The 18,903-nt window shown below is 39.5% G+C and overlaps 1 protein-coding gene across 1 annotated transcript; it reads left to right on the top strand.

Annotated features, from left to right (window-relative positions):
* The first annotated feature begins 15,280 nt into the window (after positions 1–15,280).
* On the top strand, positions 15,281–18,827 carry rpl38 (ribosomal protein L38). The gene is made up of 5 exons (XM_088323399.1): positions 15,281–15,353; positions 15,541–15,568; positions 17,374–17,434; positions 17,508–17,630; positions 18,758–18,827. Exons 2-5 carry the CDS (start codon positions 15,566–15,568, stop codon positions 18,781–18,783), a joined length of 213 nt encoding a protein of 70 aa, XP_088179525.1. The 5' UTR covers positions 15,281–15,353; positions 15,541–15,565; the 3' UTR covers positions 18,784–18,827.
* Positions 18,828–18,903: the final 76 nt, after the last annotated feature.

Below are 18,903 nucleotides of genomic sequence, written 5' to 3'. Positions count from 1 at the left end.
TTATAATCTTCGCGTTCATCACCTGCTATCCCTGACCCGGAAAATCGTACGTTTTGTAAGGTGCCCATCGCCGTGACCCCCAAGAGTGTAAAGTAACTCTAAAGTCAAGAGCCTGAAGTAACCGCAGATGTCGGACGTGGCATTATAATTGCCCCTCATCCGCCAAGCGTCCTACCCCATCTTAGTCACTTCTCAGAGCGGCTGTGACAGGTGCACGGCTCCTCCATGAATTATGGAACACTCCCGCGGGGCCAACGATGGTCCGAAATGCTGCAAAGGGCCCAGGCAGCCTTCATCGGCATGACACCCTTCATTCCATACAAATTCAAGTGACAGCGTGCTGTCCTTTGTTAGCCGGCTGCCAAGGTTGAAGTCTTCGCGATTCACCATTAAAAAAAACTCAGATATAAACCCATGAGTCGAGGGTCGGACGGAAGTGGAGGACTACTCCATCAAGGTTGAAGCTAAAGAAAATAACTCATGAACTCTTGTCGGAGGGTTGTGGTTACACTTGAGGCTCAGTGTTTGCTCATTTAGAGTTCGTAAATCCATCCATCCATTGTCTGCACCTCTTATCTTCAGTAGGGTTGCGGGGCGCTGGAGCCCAATCCTAGCGATCTTCAGGCATCTTCAGATCTGGTTGCCAGCCAGTTGCAGGGCACACAGAGACACACAACCATTTCCACACTCATTTATACCTAGGGACATTTTGGAGTCACTGATCAACCTGCAATTCGTGTTTTTCGAATGGGGAAAGAAAACGAAATTCCAAGAGGAAACCCACACAGTTACGGGGAGAATGTGCAAACTCCACACACAGAGGCCGGTAGCTAGATTTGAATCCGGAACCTCCTAACTGTGGGGCTACCCACAGAGCCACCACACTGTCCAAGTTCTTAAACATGCAAGGAAATAATTAGTGACATTAACCGTTGATCCAATTGACTTGCTAAGTATTGATCTTGGATCTTATCAGACAATAAAAAACTCAAGCCAAGATTATTAAAGATTTTCATGGAGTCTGAGGGGTGTTACTGTACATTCCAGGCAATAAGGTACACCAAAAACCCCAAATTGTCAGGGAGTTTAAAAATGTGCCGTATAATCCAATGCATTTTATATAGTGGGGAAAAAATGGAAATTCAAAGTTACAATTAAATGATACTGCATAAGGTAACTGTTTTGCCATTGAGAAATATAAAGAGTGGTCTTCAAGTGCATTATTGTCGTTAACATGCTTGTTGCAAATTCTCTTTGGTTGTTGCTTTGGACAGAAATTGTCCGTAAATACGAAAGGTGTTAGAATTACTTGAATGAAGATTTTTTTTTTTATTATGGTAACAAAGTCAAGTCATGTTTATTTGTATAGCTCTTTATCACAAGAAGTCCGAAAGGGCTGCACATACCACTATTACAGACTACAGACTTTTATTACACCATACCCTGATCTAAAACCTACATAAGGGCAAGGAAAAACTCAAAACCGCAGCATGAGGTTGTGTGTCACATGTTTGTCGCTAGTTTTTTGTACTTTGTATTTTATTTAATTTTTAGTTTTACGAGTAGTGTAATGGTTGACTACTTTGTCCGAATAAACAGCAACTGAAGAAAAGAAGTGTGGTAATTCAGGACGTCGTTGACTCGCTTTCAAGCTGGTGAAAAGGGGGATACTTTGGAATAAGGACAGATTGCAAACCATTTATGAAATAAATAAATCATTTTAGTGGTGAAACCAGACGTCATAATGGTAATTTATGTTCTATCCATCCATCCATTATCTGTACCACTTATCCTCAGTAGGGTCGCGGGGGGTGCTGGAGCCCATTCCAGCCATCTCCGGGCAGTGGGCAGGGGACACCCTGAACTGGTTGCCGGCCAGTCACAGGGCACACAGGGACAGACAATTCGATCGCTCATTCACACCTAGGGACAATTTGGACCGGCCAATTAACCCGACATGCATGTCTTTGGAATGTGGGAGGAAACCAGAGTGCCCGGAGGAAACCCACGCAAGCACGGGGAGAACATGCAAACTCCTCACAGGAAGGTTGGTAGCTGGATTTGAACCCATGACCTCAGAAGTGTGCAGAACACGCGCTAACCACTGCCCCGCTGTGCTGCCCTAATTTATGTTCTACGAAATTGATCATTTTAATTTCAATGTATTCATTTATTACTTATGCAACCCGTAAATCGGGCAGCGTCTGTATATCTAAATGGTAGCCCTTCGAGACAAAAATTAACTCTCAGTTTAAAAATATGTCGCCATATTTTATGTTACTATTGTACATTTCCTCTCTCTGATTCCAATCGTGTTAAAGGGCTCACAAAAATAAACGAAGGGCAATGGTAGCATCACAGAGGCTCAAAGACACGTTTGGTTACATGTGTTATGGTGGTTGGGCGTGCAGGCTTTGGAGGCGATTAAAAAGCTATTTGCGAAATGACTCTAGCAGGTAATTCACAAGGCAGTCATCAGAAACCCAGTTAGGGTCCAGGAGGGGCGCCTCGGAAATAAATGACGAAGGAAGATATTATATCAAATCGCTTGTGTGCAGAACATTCCCAGAGATTTTCAATCGCATTGCCTCACCCGGCAGGGAACGTGATGCTGAACTTGTACGTTCAATTGATCCCGTCCGTGCTCAAAACGTGATCAGAAATATATCACAAATTGAGAGAAGTGACTTCTTCTTTGAGCCGTGACCGTCGCGTACTTATTGCGTTGACTCGATGTGATTGTCTAACGTGTATTTGTGCTCGTACGTTGACCGGCGGCTCCGCTTCTGTTCTAATCTATTTCCATTCACGCCTTATTTGCTTCCATCTTTCATTCCAAGCTCCATTATCTTTGAAAATTGCCTCCCGCTGTTCCACGATATGAGACCCTAACAGACAGAATGGGCGGCGCTCGTAGCGCCCCGGATCATTTCGCGTGGTCACGTCCGATAACGAGTATGCCACTTTTAAATATATTTATTTATTTCAGTTTTGTCTCAGGGCTTGCGACCAGTTTGTAATTCAGCTGAAAACTTCAGTGGAGTTATTAAAAAGAAAGACTCAGCTCCAGCTAGCTACACAAGCTACATTTAACTCAAGATGATGAACAGGAAAGCGAGACCCATTCAATTTTTTTTGCAAAATAGAAAGTAAAGAAACTGGAGAACTGTCATGATTACAGATGTGATGCACCTGTGCCCGCTCCTTTGGCGCCAACTGCCTCGGACTCTGATTGGCTCCCTGTCACTATTTAAACCCACGTCCATCTGTCACCCGTTGTCAGTCTGTCTGCGAACCTAAGTTTACTCTATGCAAGCTTTTTTCAACCCTGACTCCCACCTGTTTTGCTCCCGTCTGTTTCCTGGCTTCGACCCGTTTTTTTTTTTTTTTATCCTGACCACGTCTACTCTCCTCTCCTGGCTGTCGACTCGTTTCCGATCCCAACCACGTTTTTTCCTCTCCTGTAACGGCTACTGACGCGTTTTGTCCATTCCCGACACTGCCATCGCTCGCCACGGAAGTCCCACTTACACGTTCAGAGCGACCTGCTTCCCGCGCCCAGCGTTCACCAGATCATGGGTGCAACCCTTTCCTTTCTTCCAATAAAACTGAAGGAAACGTAACGCAAGTGGGTCCTGTCTCCGTTCTGGTCAAGACAAGAACTTAATTTTAAATCCCTTGTTTTTTTTCAGTCTTCAAATAACCATAGATACTATTGATACAGTCAACATAACTCCAGTTAGCTTAAAATACAACCTATTAGATATAATACTCAAAATACTAACAAAGTTCCTTTTTTTGCTAGGAAAAATCACGTAACGTTTCTGCGTTTTTTTTCTTTCTTTCTGCATTTATATACAAACGCTCCCCAACTTATGAACATTCGACTTACAGATTCCGGCAGATCATTTTTTTCGGGATGTTGAAGAATATCCGGACATTGCTGTCAGTTAGATTTTGTATTGTGTGCACCTTTTTCCAAGTAGAGGACATTACTGTAGTGCCGGCGTGTGGTGGGGCTGTGAGAGGTCAGCATCCACCCTGAAGAAGAGCCGAGAATCGAACCTGTGACCTCTTGATCCCTCCTGAGCTACTGCCGTACACAAACTGGACAACATCTTATTAAAGCCCTCTTTTGGTTTTTCCTAATAATCACTGATACAGTCGAAAAAAAAGAAGAAAGAAATACATATAACTCAAGATGGTAACCTAGGAAGTAGGTGACAATTCATGTTTTTGCAGAGTAAAATCATAGAAGGTAGACAAACTACAGTACTTAAATTTAAATCCGCCGTTGTTATTGTTTTAATCTACAGATTGATAAATTGACAAAACAGTTAGCTAAAAACATTAGCTAAAAATAACTCAAAATGCCAACCAAAAAAGCAAGTGCCAATTTATGGGTTTTTTTTGTTTTGTTTGTTTTTTTTGCGAACAAAATCATAAAAGGTAGATGGACTAGAAAACTTAAGTCAAAATCCCATAACTCTAGCTAGCTAAAAACTCAAGATACATAGAACTCTAGACGCTGATCAAGAAAGGAAGCGGCTGTACATGTTTTTGTTTTTTGCTTGGTGAATTTTGTCAAGCAAACAAACAGAATAACTAGTATTTCTTCCTAGTGTATAAATAGCAATTGATAAGAGTGACAAAACTCCAACTAGCAAAAACCATAAGCAACTTATAACCCAAATGCTAACCAAGAAAGCCATTGACCATTCTTGCTTTTTTGCAAAGTAAACGGCACACAAACCTGAAAACTTGAGTTTAAATCTCTTTTTTTGTAGACAAATGACCATTGACATAGTCGACAGAACTCTAGCTAGCTAAAAACAAAAGGTGCTAGTTGCTAACCATAATAGTAAGCGACCATTCATATTTTTCTTTTTTTTTCTAGCTTTATTCAAACTGGAGAACTTAAGTTTACAGCATACTTCTACAAAATCACACAAATTAATAAAACACATAAAAAGCTAACACAACTTACAACTACAGCTAGCTAAAAACATGACAAACATCTTTTTTCATAAAATCTTTGCCAACCTGTTTGAAATGTTAATGCATTTGTGATCGTCTTCCAAGAAAGAATTGAACTCCAGTCAACAGCCAATGAGCAAACTCTCCAAAGTATCTAAGATGAGTAGCGACGGTTAGCTTATAGCTAATTGCTTGAACTCTCGGAGCAATTGGCAGCGCTCAGTTTTGAGTATCTCTCTCAAAGCCCTGAGGCTACTCATCTTCTTCTTCTTCTTGCCTGAGCCAATTGAAACAGCTGCAACTTATACCTTTGACTTTTCTTAATTTTTTTTTTCTCAGTAGCTCACTTTAGGCTTTTAAGGTGGGGTCAAACAAGCTGGCTGGCTTTCATTGGCATGTGGACCGCTCTAAAATTGTGATATCGACTGATTAGAACAAGTAATTTATTGGGAGTAATAGAATTCTTTTGAGCACTTTAAGTAGCAGTCCACTTACATTGGTCACCGGTAATTGAGGAAAACCCTTGAGATATTTTTGGGAGGCGGTACAGTAGACCCCCTGGATAAGGTTACTCCGTCTTTCACTCGAGGGTGTGGAATAAGATGTTTTTAGCCCCTCTTTATGTCATGTTCCCCACTATAAGTAATCAATTATTTTACTGGCCATACAAATTTGATTCAAACTTTGCGGAGTTTGTGCGTCTGATATGTTATGCCACTAAGATGCCTTCCCGGCATTAGTTGATGTCATATAAGATGCTCCTCTGCTATTGGTGATGCTAATATGCTATTGGCTGAACTACCTCCCACAATGCTCCCTTCCTCACCCTCCATTTAGTTCTGAATTATGTGTAAAAACAATGTTAAGCTATTGATCTCACGGCTAGCATTGATGCTAAAGGGGAAAGCAAAAATATGATAAGCAAGGAAACAAAGCTTGCAATTATCAAAAAATACAAATAAGGCACACAAATGGCAACACTACTAAATAAGCCCTGACCAATCGATATTTGATACTGTTATTGAAAATAAGGAATTGATTAAAGCGAGTAAATCTTCTGAGGGCATGTAAATCCTCACTATTGCAAGTTTTTAAATCATCTTAATCCACCGTCGCCGTCTTCTACCCAAATATGCATCCACCCGCTACACCTCCATACCACTTCAAGTCATCTCTACACCAAAGGTAGATCAAAATGAACTTTTCCTTTACATTTGTTTGTAATATATTACACATAAGTAATACTTACTTATATTATTTTCTTACAACAATGTTTTTTTATCTATGGTTCGCGGTTCATGGAACCCTTAACCATCGTGGTTGCTGTGGCATTACTTCCTGTGGTGTGTCTTGGGCAAGCAGAGCCTGGCGGGAGGATGTTTTGTTTAGTGATTTTCTCCCTCAGATGAAAAAGACAGTACTGGTTTCCTTTGTTACCAGTAGCAGGAGAGGCCTGTATATGAATCAGATACAGCACCTTCGTCATCTGGTCGCCCTTATTTTTTATTTTATTTTTACTTTAAATCACTGAAGAAAAACTATTTTGTTTCCAAATTTCAAGCATCACATTGTACAAATAGGCATTAGCCGGAGGTAATTACTATAGGTTTCAGTCCCCGACTATACGGCAATTTCATTTTGCAGTCCCCACCTCAGAACGGATCAATGTTGTATCCTGGAGGTCTATGGTACAAATGGAAGAGTGTTAAAGATTACTACTATAAGTTAAAAACCAATAAACAGAAAACTAAATCCTCACGCATATTAACAGCGAACTTCCTAAAAATTAAAATCAACCTGATAAAATTCTCACGACTATATTATCAAGGGACGAAACAAAAACACGTTGCTTGTTTCAAGGTGAATCTTTAATAACTTTGAAGCATTGGAATTCCATCGCGGCGCCATCGTCGATAACAGAGCAATGGCTGCCGTGTTATCGTCCGAACCGCAGATTAATTCACGGCGTGTTCATTATCGTGGCTATCTTCCTCCTCTCCTTGCTCGCTATCGTCTTTCACGATAAGTCCGTAATTGCATTAGCGGTGACAAAAGAAGGATGGACATGCGCGCTTGCGTGTTTTGCGAGTCTGTTCGGTAATTGAATTTTAATTGTTTTGGCGGGGGGCAACGAAGCCGTGTAAATAAGAAAGAGCACGAGAGCCGAGCGTCTTTGACGGGTTATTACTCAAAATTACTCCTTGCCGTAGTGAATTATTGTAACAAACTCTGGGAAATGCAAAGAATTGTTGACTTGTTTTTTTTTCTGCCAGGTATAGATGAAATCAAAGAGGTAAATTATGGAATGTTTGTATGTGAAATAGTTATAAAAAAGTAGAACTCAATGTTACACTTGTTGCTGTGAACATTAAACGCTTGCAATGAAGAAATACATTAAATACTACGATGGTGCTTCTAATGCCAGGGTTGGTCTATTTGTGGTCACTGTTTGCATCATTGTATTGGTCTTGTTTTAAATCATTGTTTTCGTCTGATGATTGAATACTTGCAATGAAGAAGAGCTTTGCATTCCCAGACTGTACTTGTCAAGCTGAAGTTGTTCTATTTTAATCATTGTACGATTGCAATGAAGAAATACTATACATTTCCAGACACTGCTTTATTTTGCCGTGGTTGTTCTATTTGAGGTCACTGCTTGCATCATTTTGTTGGTTTTGTCGTAAATCGTCTGTTTCATCTGATTGTTAAATACTTGCAATGAAGAAGTGTTTTGCATTCCCAGACTGTGCTTTTAATACCAAGCTTGTTCTATTTTGATCATTGTACGGTTGCAATGAAAAAATACTTTCCATTCCCAGACGGTGCTTCTTATGCCAGGGTTGTTCTATTTGTGGTTACTGTTTGGATCATTGTGGTGGTCTTGATGTAAATCGTCTTTTCCGTCTAATCATAGAATACTTGCAATGAAGGAGTGCTTTGCATTCCCAGACAATACTTGTCATCTCAAAGTTTTGCTATTTCAATCATTGAAGGCTTGCAATGAAGAGATGTTTTGAATTCCCAGATGGTGCTCTGTAATGCCAGGGTTGTTCTATTTAAGGCCATTATTTGCATCATTTTGTTGGTTTTGCCGTAAATTCTCTTGTTCATCTGATTGTTAAATACTTGTAGTGCAGAAGTGTTTTGCAGTCCCCAAAATGTACTTTTAATTCGTAGCTGGTTCTATTTGGATCATTGCACGGTTGCAATGGAGAAATACGATACATTCCCAGACGGTTCTTCTTATGCCAGGGTTGTTCTTTTAATGCTAATTATTTGCATGATTGTGTTTGGTATTGTTGTAAATTGTCCTTTTCGTGTGATCATTGAATACTTGCAATGAAGAAGTGCTTTGCATTCCCAGACAATGCTTGTAATGCCAAAGTTGTTCTATTTCATTCATTGAAGGCTTGCAATGAAGACATTCTTTGAATTCCCAAAGAGAGGTATTGCCAGGGTTGTTCTGTTTGTGGTCACTGTTTGCATCATTTAGTTGGTTTTGTCGTAAATTTTCGTTTTCTGAATGAATGAAAACTTTTATTTCGAACATAAAAATAAAAACAGGACAAAAACAATGAGCCAACAACAAAATAATGTCACATAACATGTTCGAAAAGGGGTAGTCAGAAGCAGATGCTTATTTTTCCTACCCCTTTATCTTCCCTATTAAATACATTTTACTTACTACTTTAAGTAGTTACTACTTCAACATGTTCATTGGATTTTGGCTGGTACGATGAGCAGATCCTTTGAAGGCTTTATTTACCATGAATGAATCCGACAATGGCTGCAGGCAGTTAATGAGTGCAAAGAGTAAACGAGCTTCCAATTACTTTTATAATAACAACACAATCCAAAGGTTTCACGAATGTCTTTAATGCCATATACATAAAAAGCCAATTACAATAAAATAATAATTATAATAATAAAAATATTAATATGTATATACAAAAAGAAAAACCTATGTTCATGTAGTCTGTGTTGTATATGCACATCAAGGTGGGGCTGAGTAATAAAGTGGGTTGTCCTAGTTAGACGATCGGTAGAGGGTTCTGATGATACATGACAGCTCTGGGAAAAAAACTGTCTCCGGATCTGTTTGTGGTGGCGTGTACAAAGTGGCTGAGATCCATGGCGATGGCCTTTGCCCTCCTCAAGACTCGCCCCGCATACATGGATTCCAAGTCAGGGGGGTGGGGGGCTTCAGTCCTAACCACCTGTGTCAGTGGTTTCCTCTCCTTTTCCATGCTGCTGCCTTACCACAAGGTCACGTTGAGGCAGAGGATACTCTCAATTTCTGCTCTGTAAAGGTTAAGGAGCCGCTGAGGGAACAGACCAGCCCGTTTAAGTTTCCTGAGAAAGAAGATAAACTCAAACGAAACATACATAGGGTAGAACAAAACTTAACATAACAGGCTCATGTTGCTTTATATACGGTTTGTGAAATGTTCAAAATAAGAGCCTTCAAGTTTTGGTTACAGAATATTCCTGCCACAAATGAGCTACAGGACCATGGCTGTAGAAATATAACAAGTGCAAGTAGTAAGGTGGCTGACCATTTATTTTATCCAAAAGGGGCAGGAATTTGAGGAAAACAAAAACCTTAATGCTGAAAGTGCAGTCCTGCAGATGAGTCAAAATGAAACTGAAAAGGTAAACTGAATTGGAAAATCCATGAACAAGGAGACTTTTGTTCAAACAGATTCTAACAGGAACTGATATGGCGATACCAAGGCCACGTCCCGCTACAGAAGAATACAAGTGAAATATTAGGACTTAATATAGGCTGTGACACTAGGAAAAATATAACATATAAAGAACAAGCAATACTTAATAAACTCTCATTCGTATCTCCGGTTTCCAAAGAGTTTGAGGCTAGTTTATTTGGAGTTTATTAGTAAGCTTCCCAATCAAATCTAGGCATGAAGAGCAAAATATGCCGTAAAACGATAAACTCCACGAGCAAAATTAAAAATAGTTTCTCGCGCCATGATTCCAAAGGGCCCCGCAGCCACACTGGCGCTTAATTAGGGTATTTAAAGGAACTTATCTCATCGTATGATACCACCCGTTGCCCTAAGAATTCATATTAGCATCTTTCGCCGTTGCGTTTTCGCCTAATTACTGGCGACAAAGAGCAGCTGGAAGGTACGCGGGTATTAAAGGGGAGTAATGACCCGAGTGAAATGAAAACAGCAAGTGAGATATTGAAACGGCGGCGATAATGAATAAGCCATCAGCCCGATAGAATTTAATCTCTTGGTCACAAAAATTGGGAGGGTTTAGGCTTTTTTTTCTCCAGCGTGTTGCAATAATATTGGAAACTTTGTGGGGTATCTGCCAATGTTCCCTGTAATTTTCCACGGGTCTGAGCGTTCACACAAATCGGTGAGCAACGCTTGGAACAACAGTGAGCAAGTCAAGTCAAGTCAAGTCATTTTTATTTGTATAGCCCTTAATCACAATTAGTCTCTAAGGGCTTCACAAGTTATTACATATAAGAAGATTAGGTTACTCGTATGCTATAGAGTAGAAGTGAGTTTTAAGCCTAGATTTAAACATTTCCACCGAGGTTGCAGATCGGATATCAGGGGGAAGAGCATTCCACAACACCGGTGCCCGGATGGAGAACGCTCTCGAACCAGCGGAACACTTCTTGGCTCTTGGGATCACCAGGAGACCGGCGCTCTCGGAACGAAGGCTTCGGGCCGGGACATAAGGGCAGATCAGATCTGAAAGATACGAGGGGGAAAGTCCATGTATGATTTTGTATAGTAGTAGGAGAACCTTAAAATCGCATCTTAGGCTAACAGGGAGCCAATGCAGGTTAGCCAAAATTGGGGTGATGTGATCATACTTTTTTGTCCTTGTTAAAAGCCTCGCTGCAGCATTTTGTACCAGCTGAAGACTCTTGAGTCTGGTCATCGGAAGACCGGAAAGTAGTGCATTACAGTAGTCGAGACGGGAGGTAACAAACGCATGAATTATGATTTCCGCATCCGACTGAGAAAGTATAGGACGAATTTTAGCAATGTTACGGAGATGGAAGAAAGCGGTTCTAGTAATTTTCTTCACATGTGTTTGAAAGGACAGATCAGGGTCGAAAATGACACCTAAATTTTTAAGTGAGTCACTCTGTGTGATGTGGCAATTGTCCAAGTTCACTGCGGTTTTAGAGAATAAGTCACGGGACTTAGAAGGACCAATTACTAACATCTCAGTCTTTTCAGGGTTAAGACGCAGGAAATTGAGTGACATCCACTCTTTTATCTCAGTGAGGCAGGCCTCCAAAGTTCCACAGTTTAGTGTGGTAGATTCCTCCATCGGGAGATAGAGTTGAGTGTCATCTGCGTAACAATGGAAACTGATGTTATACTTGCGAATAATATCACCTAGTGGAAGCATATAAATGCTGAAGAGAAGGGGGCCAAGCACTGAACCCTGCGGAACACCACAAGTTACACTAAATGGCTCAGATGTCAATTCGCCATATTTAACGCAGTGTGTCCTATCTGAGAGGTAAGATCTGAACCATAATAGGACGTTTCCTGAGAGACCAATCCATTTTTCCAACCGTTCTAGCAAGATAATATGGTCCACTGTGTCAAATGCAGCACTAATGTCCAGCAGCAGCAAAAGTGATGATGCGCCCGAGTCCATTGCCCGTAGGAGATCATTGGTTACCTTTATCAGAGCTGTCTCAGTAGAGTGGTTAGCCCTGAATCCTGATTGCATCGATTCAAAGAGATTGTTATCGGACATGAAATCATTCAGCTGCTGTGCCACTACTTTTTCAAGTATTTTAGAAAGAAACGGTAGGTTTGACACAGGTCTATAATTACATAAGTTTTCTGGATCTAGGTTGGGTCGTTTCAGTGTGGGTTTAATGACAGCGGACTTAAAAGCAGCTGGAACTACACCAGAGGCGAGTGATATGTTTAAAATATTTAGAACTGAAGGTGCAAGAACGCCAAAGAGACCTTTAATAAGTGAACCTGGAAGTGGGTCGAACTGGCAAGTCGTCGGTTTGGCAGTATTCACCATCTGTTTAAGATTTTCGAGTGACAGTTCACTAAAATGGGACCAAGTCCCTGGACAGCCACCATGTCGTGCATCTAGGGATTTGAGTGCTTTATTATGTGTTGAATTAATATTGTCTTTAGCAATTTCTTCCTGTATGCTCTGGATCTTCTTAGTAAAGAAGACCATTATGTCGTGAGCAGAATGGGTGGAGCTATCTGGGATAGTCTGTTGCCTTGTAAGTGATGCTACAGTGTCAAAAAGGGCCTTGGGATTGTTCTTTTGTGACGCAATCACTTTCGAAAGGTAGGCTGATTTTGCAGAGGCCAGGGCCGCTTTATACTTCAACAAACTATCACACCAGATTTGATGGAAAACTTCAAGCTTGGTAGCGCGCCATTTTCTTTCAGATTTCCTGCATTCTCGTTTAAGGGATCTAGTTTCATCATTAAACCAAGGTGTGCGTCTTTTAGGTCGTAATTTATGCCGGATGGGCGCAACTAAATCCAGGGCATTGGCCAGGCAACCATAATCCCAGGTGTGGCAAGATAATTAATGATCAAACATGTCCAAAACTTGACATCAAAGTACATTTTGCTGAGTTTACGGCAATGCAAAATGATTTTTCTCTTTTGAATGAATTGACTCATGTACTATTGCAAAGGTTGTACGGCCTACAAACGTCGTTTGTTCTTACAATTCTTTCACAAGATATCCATTTCCTGATATATTTTGTCGCATAATATTAACATTTTTGGGGGCTTATTTAGTCGGTTGTAAGATACAGAACTGTATTTAGTCACATTTTTTAGTGGAAGTACAATGTTGGCAATAAGATTCACTTGAGATAAATGCAAATTATTTGAATGCAACACATACTTTTTCTTCTTTTTTCCGTGTTTTTTTTTACTTTTTTTTTAATTCCTTAAAAAAAAATCTCATTGTGTTTATTTTTTCTGAGCTGTTACTTTTTTCTTTTTGTTCTATATTTACTTTTTTCCTACATTTCTTTCTTTTCTTTTTTTCTGGCTTTTTTCTAAATTTTTCCTTCTTTTTTCTCTTCCATTTGTTTCTTTTTTTTTCTCAGCTTTTCACTACTTTTTCATTTTTGTATTTTTTTCTTTTTTGTTCTATTCACCCCTTCCTTTAAGTCATTTCGTGCATAATTTTACATAATATTTGGTCATGTTGGGATTAAAGAAGCGAAAACAACCTGAAGAGCCGTTTTGGACCCGAAAGAGCCGGTTCCTTTTAGTGAGCCGAGCCAAAGAAGCAAACTACTAACTTTACTCAACTTTGTGCTACTTCGACTCGACTTCAAAATACCGCATTTATGACACAACGTCAGGGGAACTCGTGTATTTCTACCTTCATGCACTGTAACTTTGACTTAAGTCGCTTCTTAAATAGTAATTTTGAGCCCTCATTTTTGTGCACCGGCTAGATTTTCTTGTGCGCTGAGAATGTGCGAGCAGTGCGCAATTGCGCACACGCGCAGCTTAGAGGGAACACTGGTATCTGCTGTTGTAGCAAAAAAAAATGCCAGATAACTAGCAAAATTAATAAGAAAACTCCGAAAAATTAGTTAACTAAAACATTTGTGGTAAACTTGGTTGTGCAAAAACATTCAGGCATGTGAGAGGAAGAGACATACCGTGTATGTTCGCCAATTTCTTGGACAGGCCTCATAATGGCTAATAATAAGATCTCCAACCTACCTGAGCAGTGTCCACAAAGACTTCTTTCATCGCTAGCTGATTTCCATTCCAGAGGGCGTCGGACCAACTTTTACCATGCGTAACTTTACACTAGCTAGCTAGAAAGCTTAACACAGAACCAAACTAGAAATAAGATTTGCCCAAACCTAAGAGGAGACTGGCGTTGCAAAACTTTAAGAAGTAAGAGAGAGGCTGAGTGTGTACGCCATCTTTTTTTTCTGAGAGACAATTGTCCATTGACTGGCTCCATTGTTACTAATAAAAAACCTCATTTCAATTTTCTTGAGATGAGTCAGCGAAGCCTTCTTTCATCTCCAGCTGATTTCGGACCAACTTTTGCCATGCTTTACCTTATAATCCACGAGCTAGCTAGCAAACTAAAGACAACCCCACAATAAAGATCTGATTTATTGAAACTGTTTTTTGCAACAAATTATCTCTAAAATTGAGCGGGGAAATGATTTACTACTACATTTATGTGATGATAAAAAAAGCTGAAATATTGAAGCCAGTAAACTAGTCATGATGAAAAATATAGTTACAAAGGCAGGGCCTCACAAACGAATGACTCATTTCTTCGAAGAATTTATATTTAAAAACAAGAAATGCAATTTACAATTCAAACTGCAAACTCCAGCTTCCCAGAAATGTCTAAAACCTTTTTTCAGTGCTGTCATCGCTTGTAGCAATGAAATATTGAGCAAACGGTAGGAAATCACAAAAGAGCTCCATTTTCTTAGACAGCTGCAAATGAGTTTATTTGTTTGCCTTTTACCCAAATGTGCTATTGAATTTTTTCCCCGTCCATCTCGATCTGCATTTACCAAATTGGAAGCAAAATGTTTCCAGGAGAATAACAAGTGCACTTTTCTGATTTGTGTTGGTAAGTCATCATCGTTAAGATATATATATAGAAAAAAAAAAACGTTTTAAATCCAAGTCTAGCTGGGTTGGTTCACTCGTCTAGGCATCAAATGTTTGTTTAAAAATAACACCAGTGACTCTGGGAAGTTCTGCTTTGTAAATCCACAGTGTCACCTAACGAAAACTAATCGTATTGCATTCCTTTCGTGTCTTGTGTCGCTATGCTTATGAAAATAAATTCAAATCATAATTTAAAACCTATACCCAGTTATATTTTCGACCCTGGCGTGATAGTGGTACGTTACTGTCCTCTACTGGCCCAAAGTATTGCAAGCTTTCCAGGGGGGGGGGGAAATTGCACATCCGTGCACTTAAGATAACTTCATAAAATATTTCGGTCTTTCATTTCAAATGTATTTCTAACTGAAGCATAACTGTTACAGTATAAGTTACATTAGGAAACACGTGTATTTTCTCAAAAAAATAAAAAATTAAGTGCAGTAACCATGGAAACGGATCCTTAATCTCAAATGTTAACAACCAGGGCTCAAAAGGACTTTTTGAAATTCAAATTATGGACAACACTCACAAAGTATACAAAATGTAGCCTGTATGTGCATACAATATTATAAATAGCTATAAGAAAACTCATTTCAACAATGAGGGGGGAAATCGTGAACTATTTTGTCCCTACGCTCTTGCCTTCTGAAGCTGTATAAAGTAGCTAAACCGGAAGTTCCGCCCTCTTTTTTCATCCTCTCTAAGCAAGCTCTGGTTAGATCAGTTTTCTTACCCTAACATCGCATGTCAATCTCCATCCATCCATTAAAACACGAACATTTTACACTACAATTCGATAGTGATATATTATAATCCATTCTTTACCATATTCTTACGTAATCGTTTCTTACCTAAAGCGTTTGTTTGTCTGACTCTCGTGTTTTGTCTGCTCTTCCCACAGCGTCTCGTCCTCCTGACACGGCGCGATGGTAAGGGATTTTCCAAATGCCAACAACTGTTTCCAACCTGTTTTGTGTATGTCGCTCGAAATATGCGACTGTTGTTAGATAGATGATTTGTATTTCGGTGGAATATCATAACTTTCGCTGAGCTAATATTGCTAGCGTTAGCATGGTGCTAGCCGGTTTTGACGTCACCAAACTGCAAATCTGGATTTTTTTCGTGCTGGTTATTGATGCATTGAAATATAATTCAGAACTTTTCCCCCACATGAAAATCAACTGCAGTGAGACCAATTTTACTGGCGAATAAAGACATTTTGTCTTAGGTCTTGATTGAGAATTTACTGTTATTGTAGTTTTCAATGAACTTGAATGTCGAGAACGTGATGCGAAGGAGAAACGCTAGAGGATAGTCATTGTTGCAAAATAGTGCTTGTGGACCAAAGGTCTGGAACCTATGTCCTATTAATGAGTACGAATGACACCCTTTTTGTAGACTGTTTTAAATGCACCAGAACATGGTACTTTGACAAATATCGCAATGACACACGCTGCAACACATTTCCTGAATACAACTCGTGAATGAAATACAACTAACTTTTTTTGCAAAAGCCAGAAATATGAGTCTTGTAAGTTGGGATCATATCAGAATGTATTTGTGTAGCACCTTTCAGGCACTGACATGTGTAAAACACTTAATTTACTGTACAGAAACAGTCTCCATCCAACAATCCAGATCGTAAAGTATACAGTTCTGTAAAATTGTAAATATTAGTCAGAGTTAAAAATAAAGTTGTATCCCCCCCTCAAGAATACTGAAGAGTTTAACCAGGACCCGGCTTTTTAATCTAGTGTAATGTAATAAGTAAATTTTCTCAGGTTTAGGGGAATAAATCAAGTTTTAGTGAAAGTTTATCTAACATTGTTTAATAATTTATCTCGTCAAATGATTTGTGCTATTTAAGCTCAGGAGGTAGAGCGCTCGTCTTGGGATCAAGGGATCCCAGTTCGAATCCCGGCTCGTCCGTGTTACATGTCGAAGTGTCCTTGGGTAAGACACTGAACCCCTAATACCCCCAATAAGTAGGTTAGCGCCTTACATGGCTGCAAGGCCGCTATTGGGAAATGTGGAGCACATTGTAAAGCGCTTTGGGAAGTCATTGACTTGAAAAGCGCTATATAAATGCAGATCATTTCATTTTTCATTTCATTTAACTTGCCTTTGATTGGTCGGCGCTTTTAAAACTTTAATAGTAACAATTGTGGTTGACCAAAACTCTTATCATTCACTACAAAACCTTGAAAAAAAAACGCAGTGCTTTGCAGTTTCACAACCGCAATACGTTTAAACACCTGACTTCGGGCTGCCGCCCCTGTAGCGCCGCCTTCTTCCTCACCACCCCCCAGATCTTTCCACTGCCCCCAGGGGGGCGGTACTGCCCATTTTGGTAACCACTGCTCTAAGGGCTGTACAAATAAAGATAACATAACTTTAAACGACATGCAATTTGGATTCAAGCCTTTCACAGAATTGATTTACATCCTAAACATACATTCCTCTGCCGCCAGTAGTCATATAGACCTTTCTTTAGATCACTTTGAGATTTTCATCCGATGTTCACAAAAAGCAGCAAGGCGTCCAAGCATCTGAGACAGCTCGTGCCTCCTGATGCATTTACACACTTGCAAAATCAATCGATGGACCAAGTGCTGACTTTCGGATCTATACAGAAAGCCCAGTTCCACCGGTCCACTGACATCCACCACTCGTGTTCTGTCGACATGATTTTAATCCTGGATTCTGGTGACATTTACATTTCGTGTGTGTGCAGCCTCGCAAGATTGAAGAAATCAAAGACTTCCTGCTGACCGCCAGGAGGAAGGATGCCAAATGTAAGGGTGGAACCTGACACAAATTTTGTAAGGTCACAGTATGGTATTTTAACATTTATGTGCTCGTTTTCAGCCGTAAAAATCAAGAAGAACAAGGACAATGTGAAGTTCAAGGTGCGCTGCAGTAGATTTTTGTACACGCTGGTCATCACTGACAAGGAGAAGGCCGAGAAGCTCAAGCAGTCACTTCCTCCAGGTCAGTTTTATTATATTAGAATGGCTTGAATCCAATTTTCGGAAGTCTTAAAAATGTGAACACATTTAAAAGAATTACATTTGTTTGAACTAAGATTCTGTAAGATGTATCTTTTTTTTTTTTTTTTATCGCCGATTAACTTGAGGAAAGATGGCATGACCGCAATAACAGAACCATCAAACCGGTAATGTGGTTTCAGTCGGGCCTATCAGAGCAGGCGCATGTCGTAGCTCTACCCGCAATACACAGAGCACCTTCGGACAGAGACATTTACTTTGGACCATGCCTGGAAATTAAAATTAATAATATGTGGCTGTGTGACTAACGTTTTCTGCCATAAATGGTAATGGTAAACGGTCTGCATTTATATAGCGCTTTTCAAGTCACTGAAGACTTCCCAAAGTGCTTTACAATGTGCTTCACACACATTCACGCCATAGCTAAAAGCTCTGCCAGGTCGTGTGTACAGAGAACAATGCATTGCCTGCAAGAATTTTTTTTTAATTCAATTTTTGTTGACTATGTCTTAAATTTTACTTAAAACGGCTTCTGGACAAGTCTTGGAAGTTCACTTGCCTTCTGCTGTCATTATTTTTACATTGTAAGGACCTTGCGCTTATCCTGGTTTATTAAATGGATCTAAATGTATTTATTTAGGACTTAACAGACACTGACTTGCTACTAAGAGTGCTGTATATAAAAAATACAATGTATAAGATGTTATTGTACTTAAGTGACACTGACATTTTACTTGAACAAAAATTAAGTGCTTAAAACTTTTACGGCATTATTTAAATAAATAAAAACATTGCAAAAGAATGAATGGATCACCCATATCAGATAATTTTGTTATATATTCTTTTCGTTATACTTTTTTTAAAATACTTGGTTTTCATTCAGTTGATAAGGCTTTTTCACATTATCTTTGCTATTCTAAATACATACCTGCTTTTATTTTTTTGCATGAATGGAATTTGTTTTCAAATATTACCAAACCATGGAAATGCATCTCCGTGTTTTGGTAATGGTAGCGACGATATAAATCACGTCAGGAAATTACTGCAATACTAAGCAATGAAATCACCTTTGCTTCATTTCAATTATCACACTGTTTTTTCTGTTTGCAGGTCTGTCCGTCAAAGAGCTGAAGTAGATTTGTGATGTTCAGAAAATTGTAATAAAAATTGGAAAAACTGACTATGTGCTTTTGTTCCCATTACTGAGGTTGATGTGTTTTCCTATGAGGGTTTCAAGAATACGTCAACTTTATTAG

This window comes from Urocampus carinirostris, chromosome 19 (genome assembly GCF_059441175.1).
Source record: "Urocampus carinirostris isolate Australia breed hairy pipefish chromosome 19, RoL_Ucar_1.0, whole genome shotgun sequence".
In the NCBI taxonomy this organism is placed as follows: domain Eukaryota; kingdom Metazoa; phylum Chordata; class Actinopteri; order Syngnathiformes; family Syngnathidae; genus Urocampus; species Urocampus carinirostris.
This window is presented reverse-complemented; position numbering and strand designations above follow the sequence as displayed.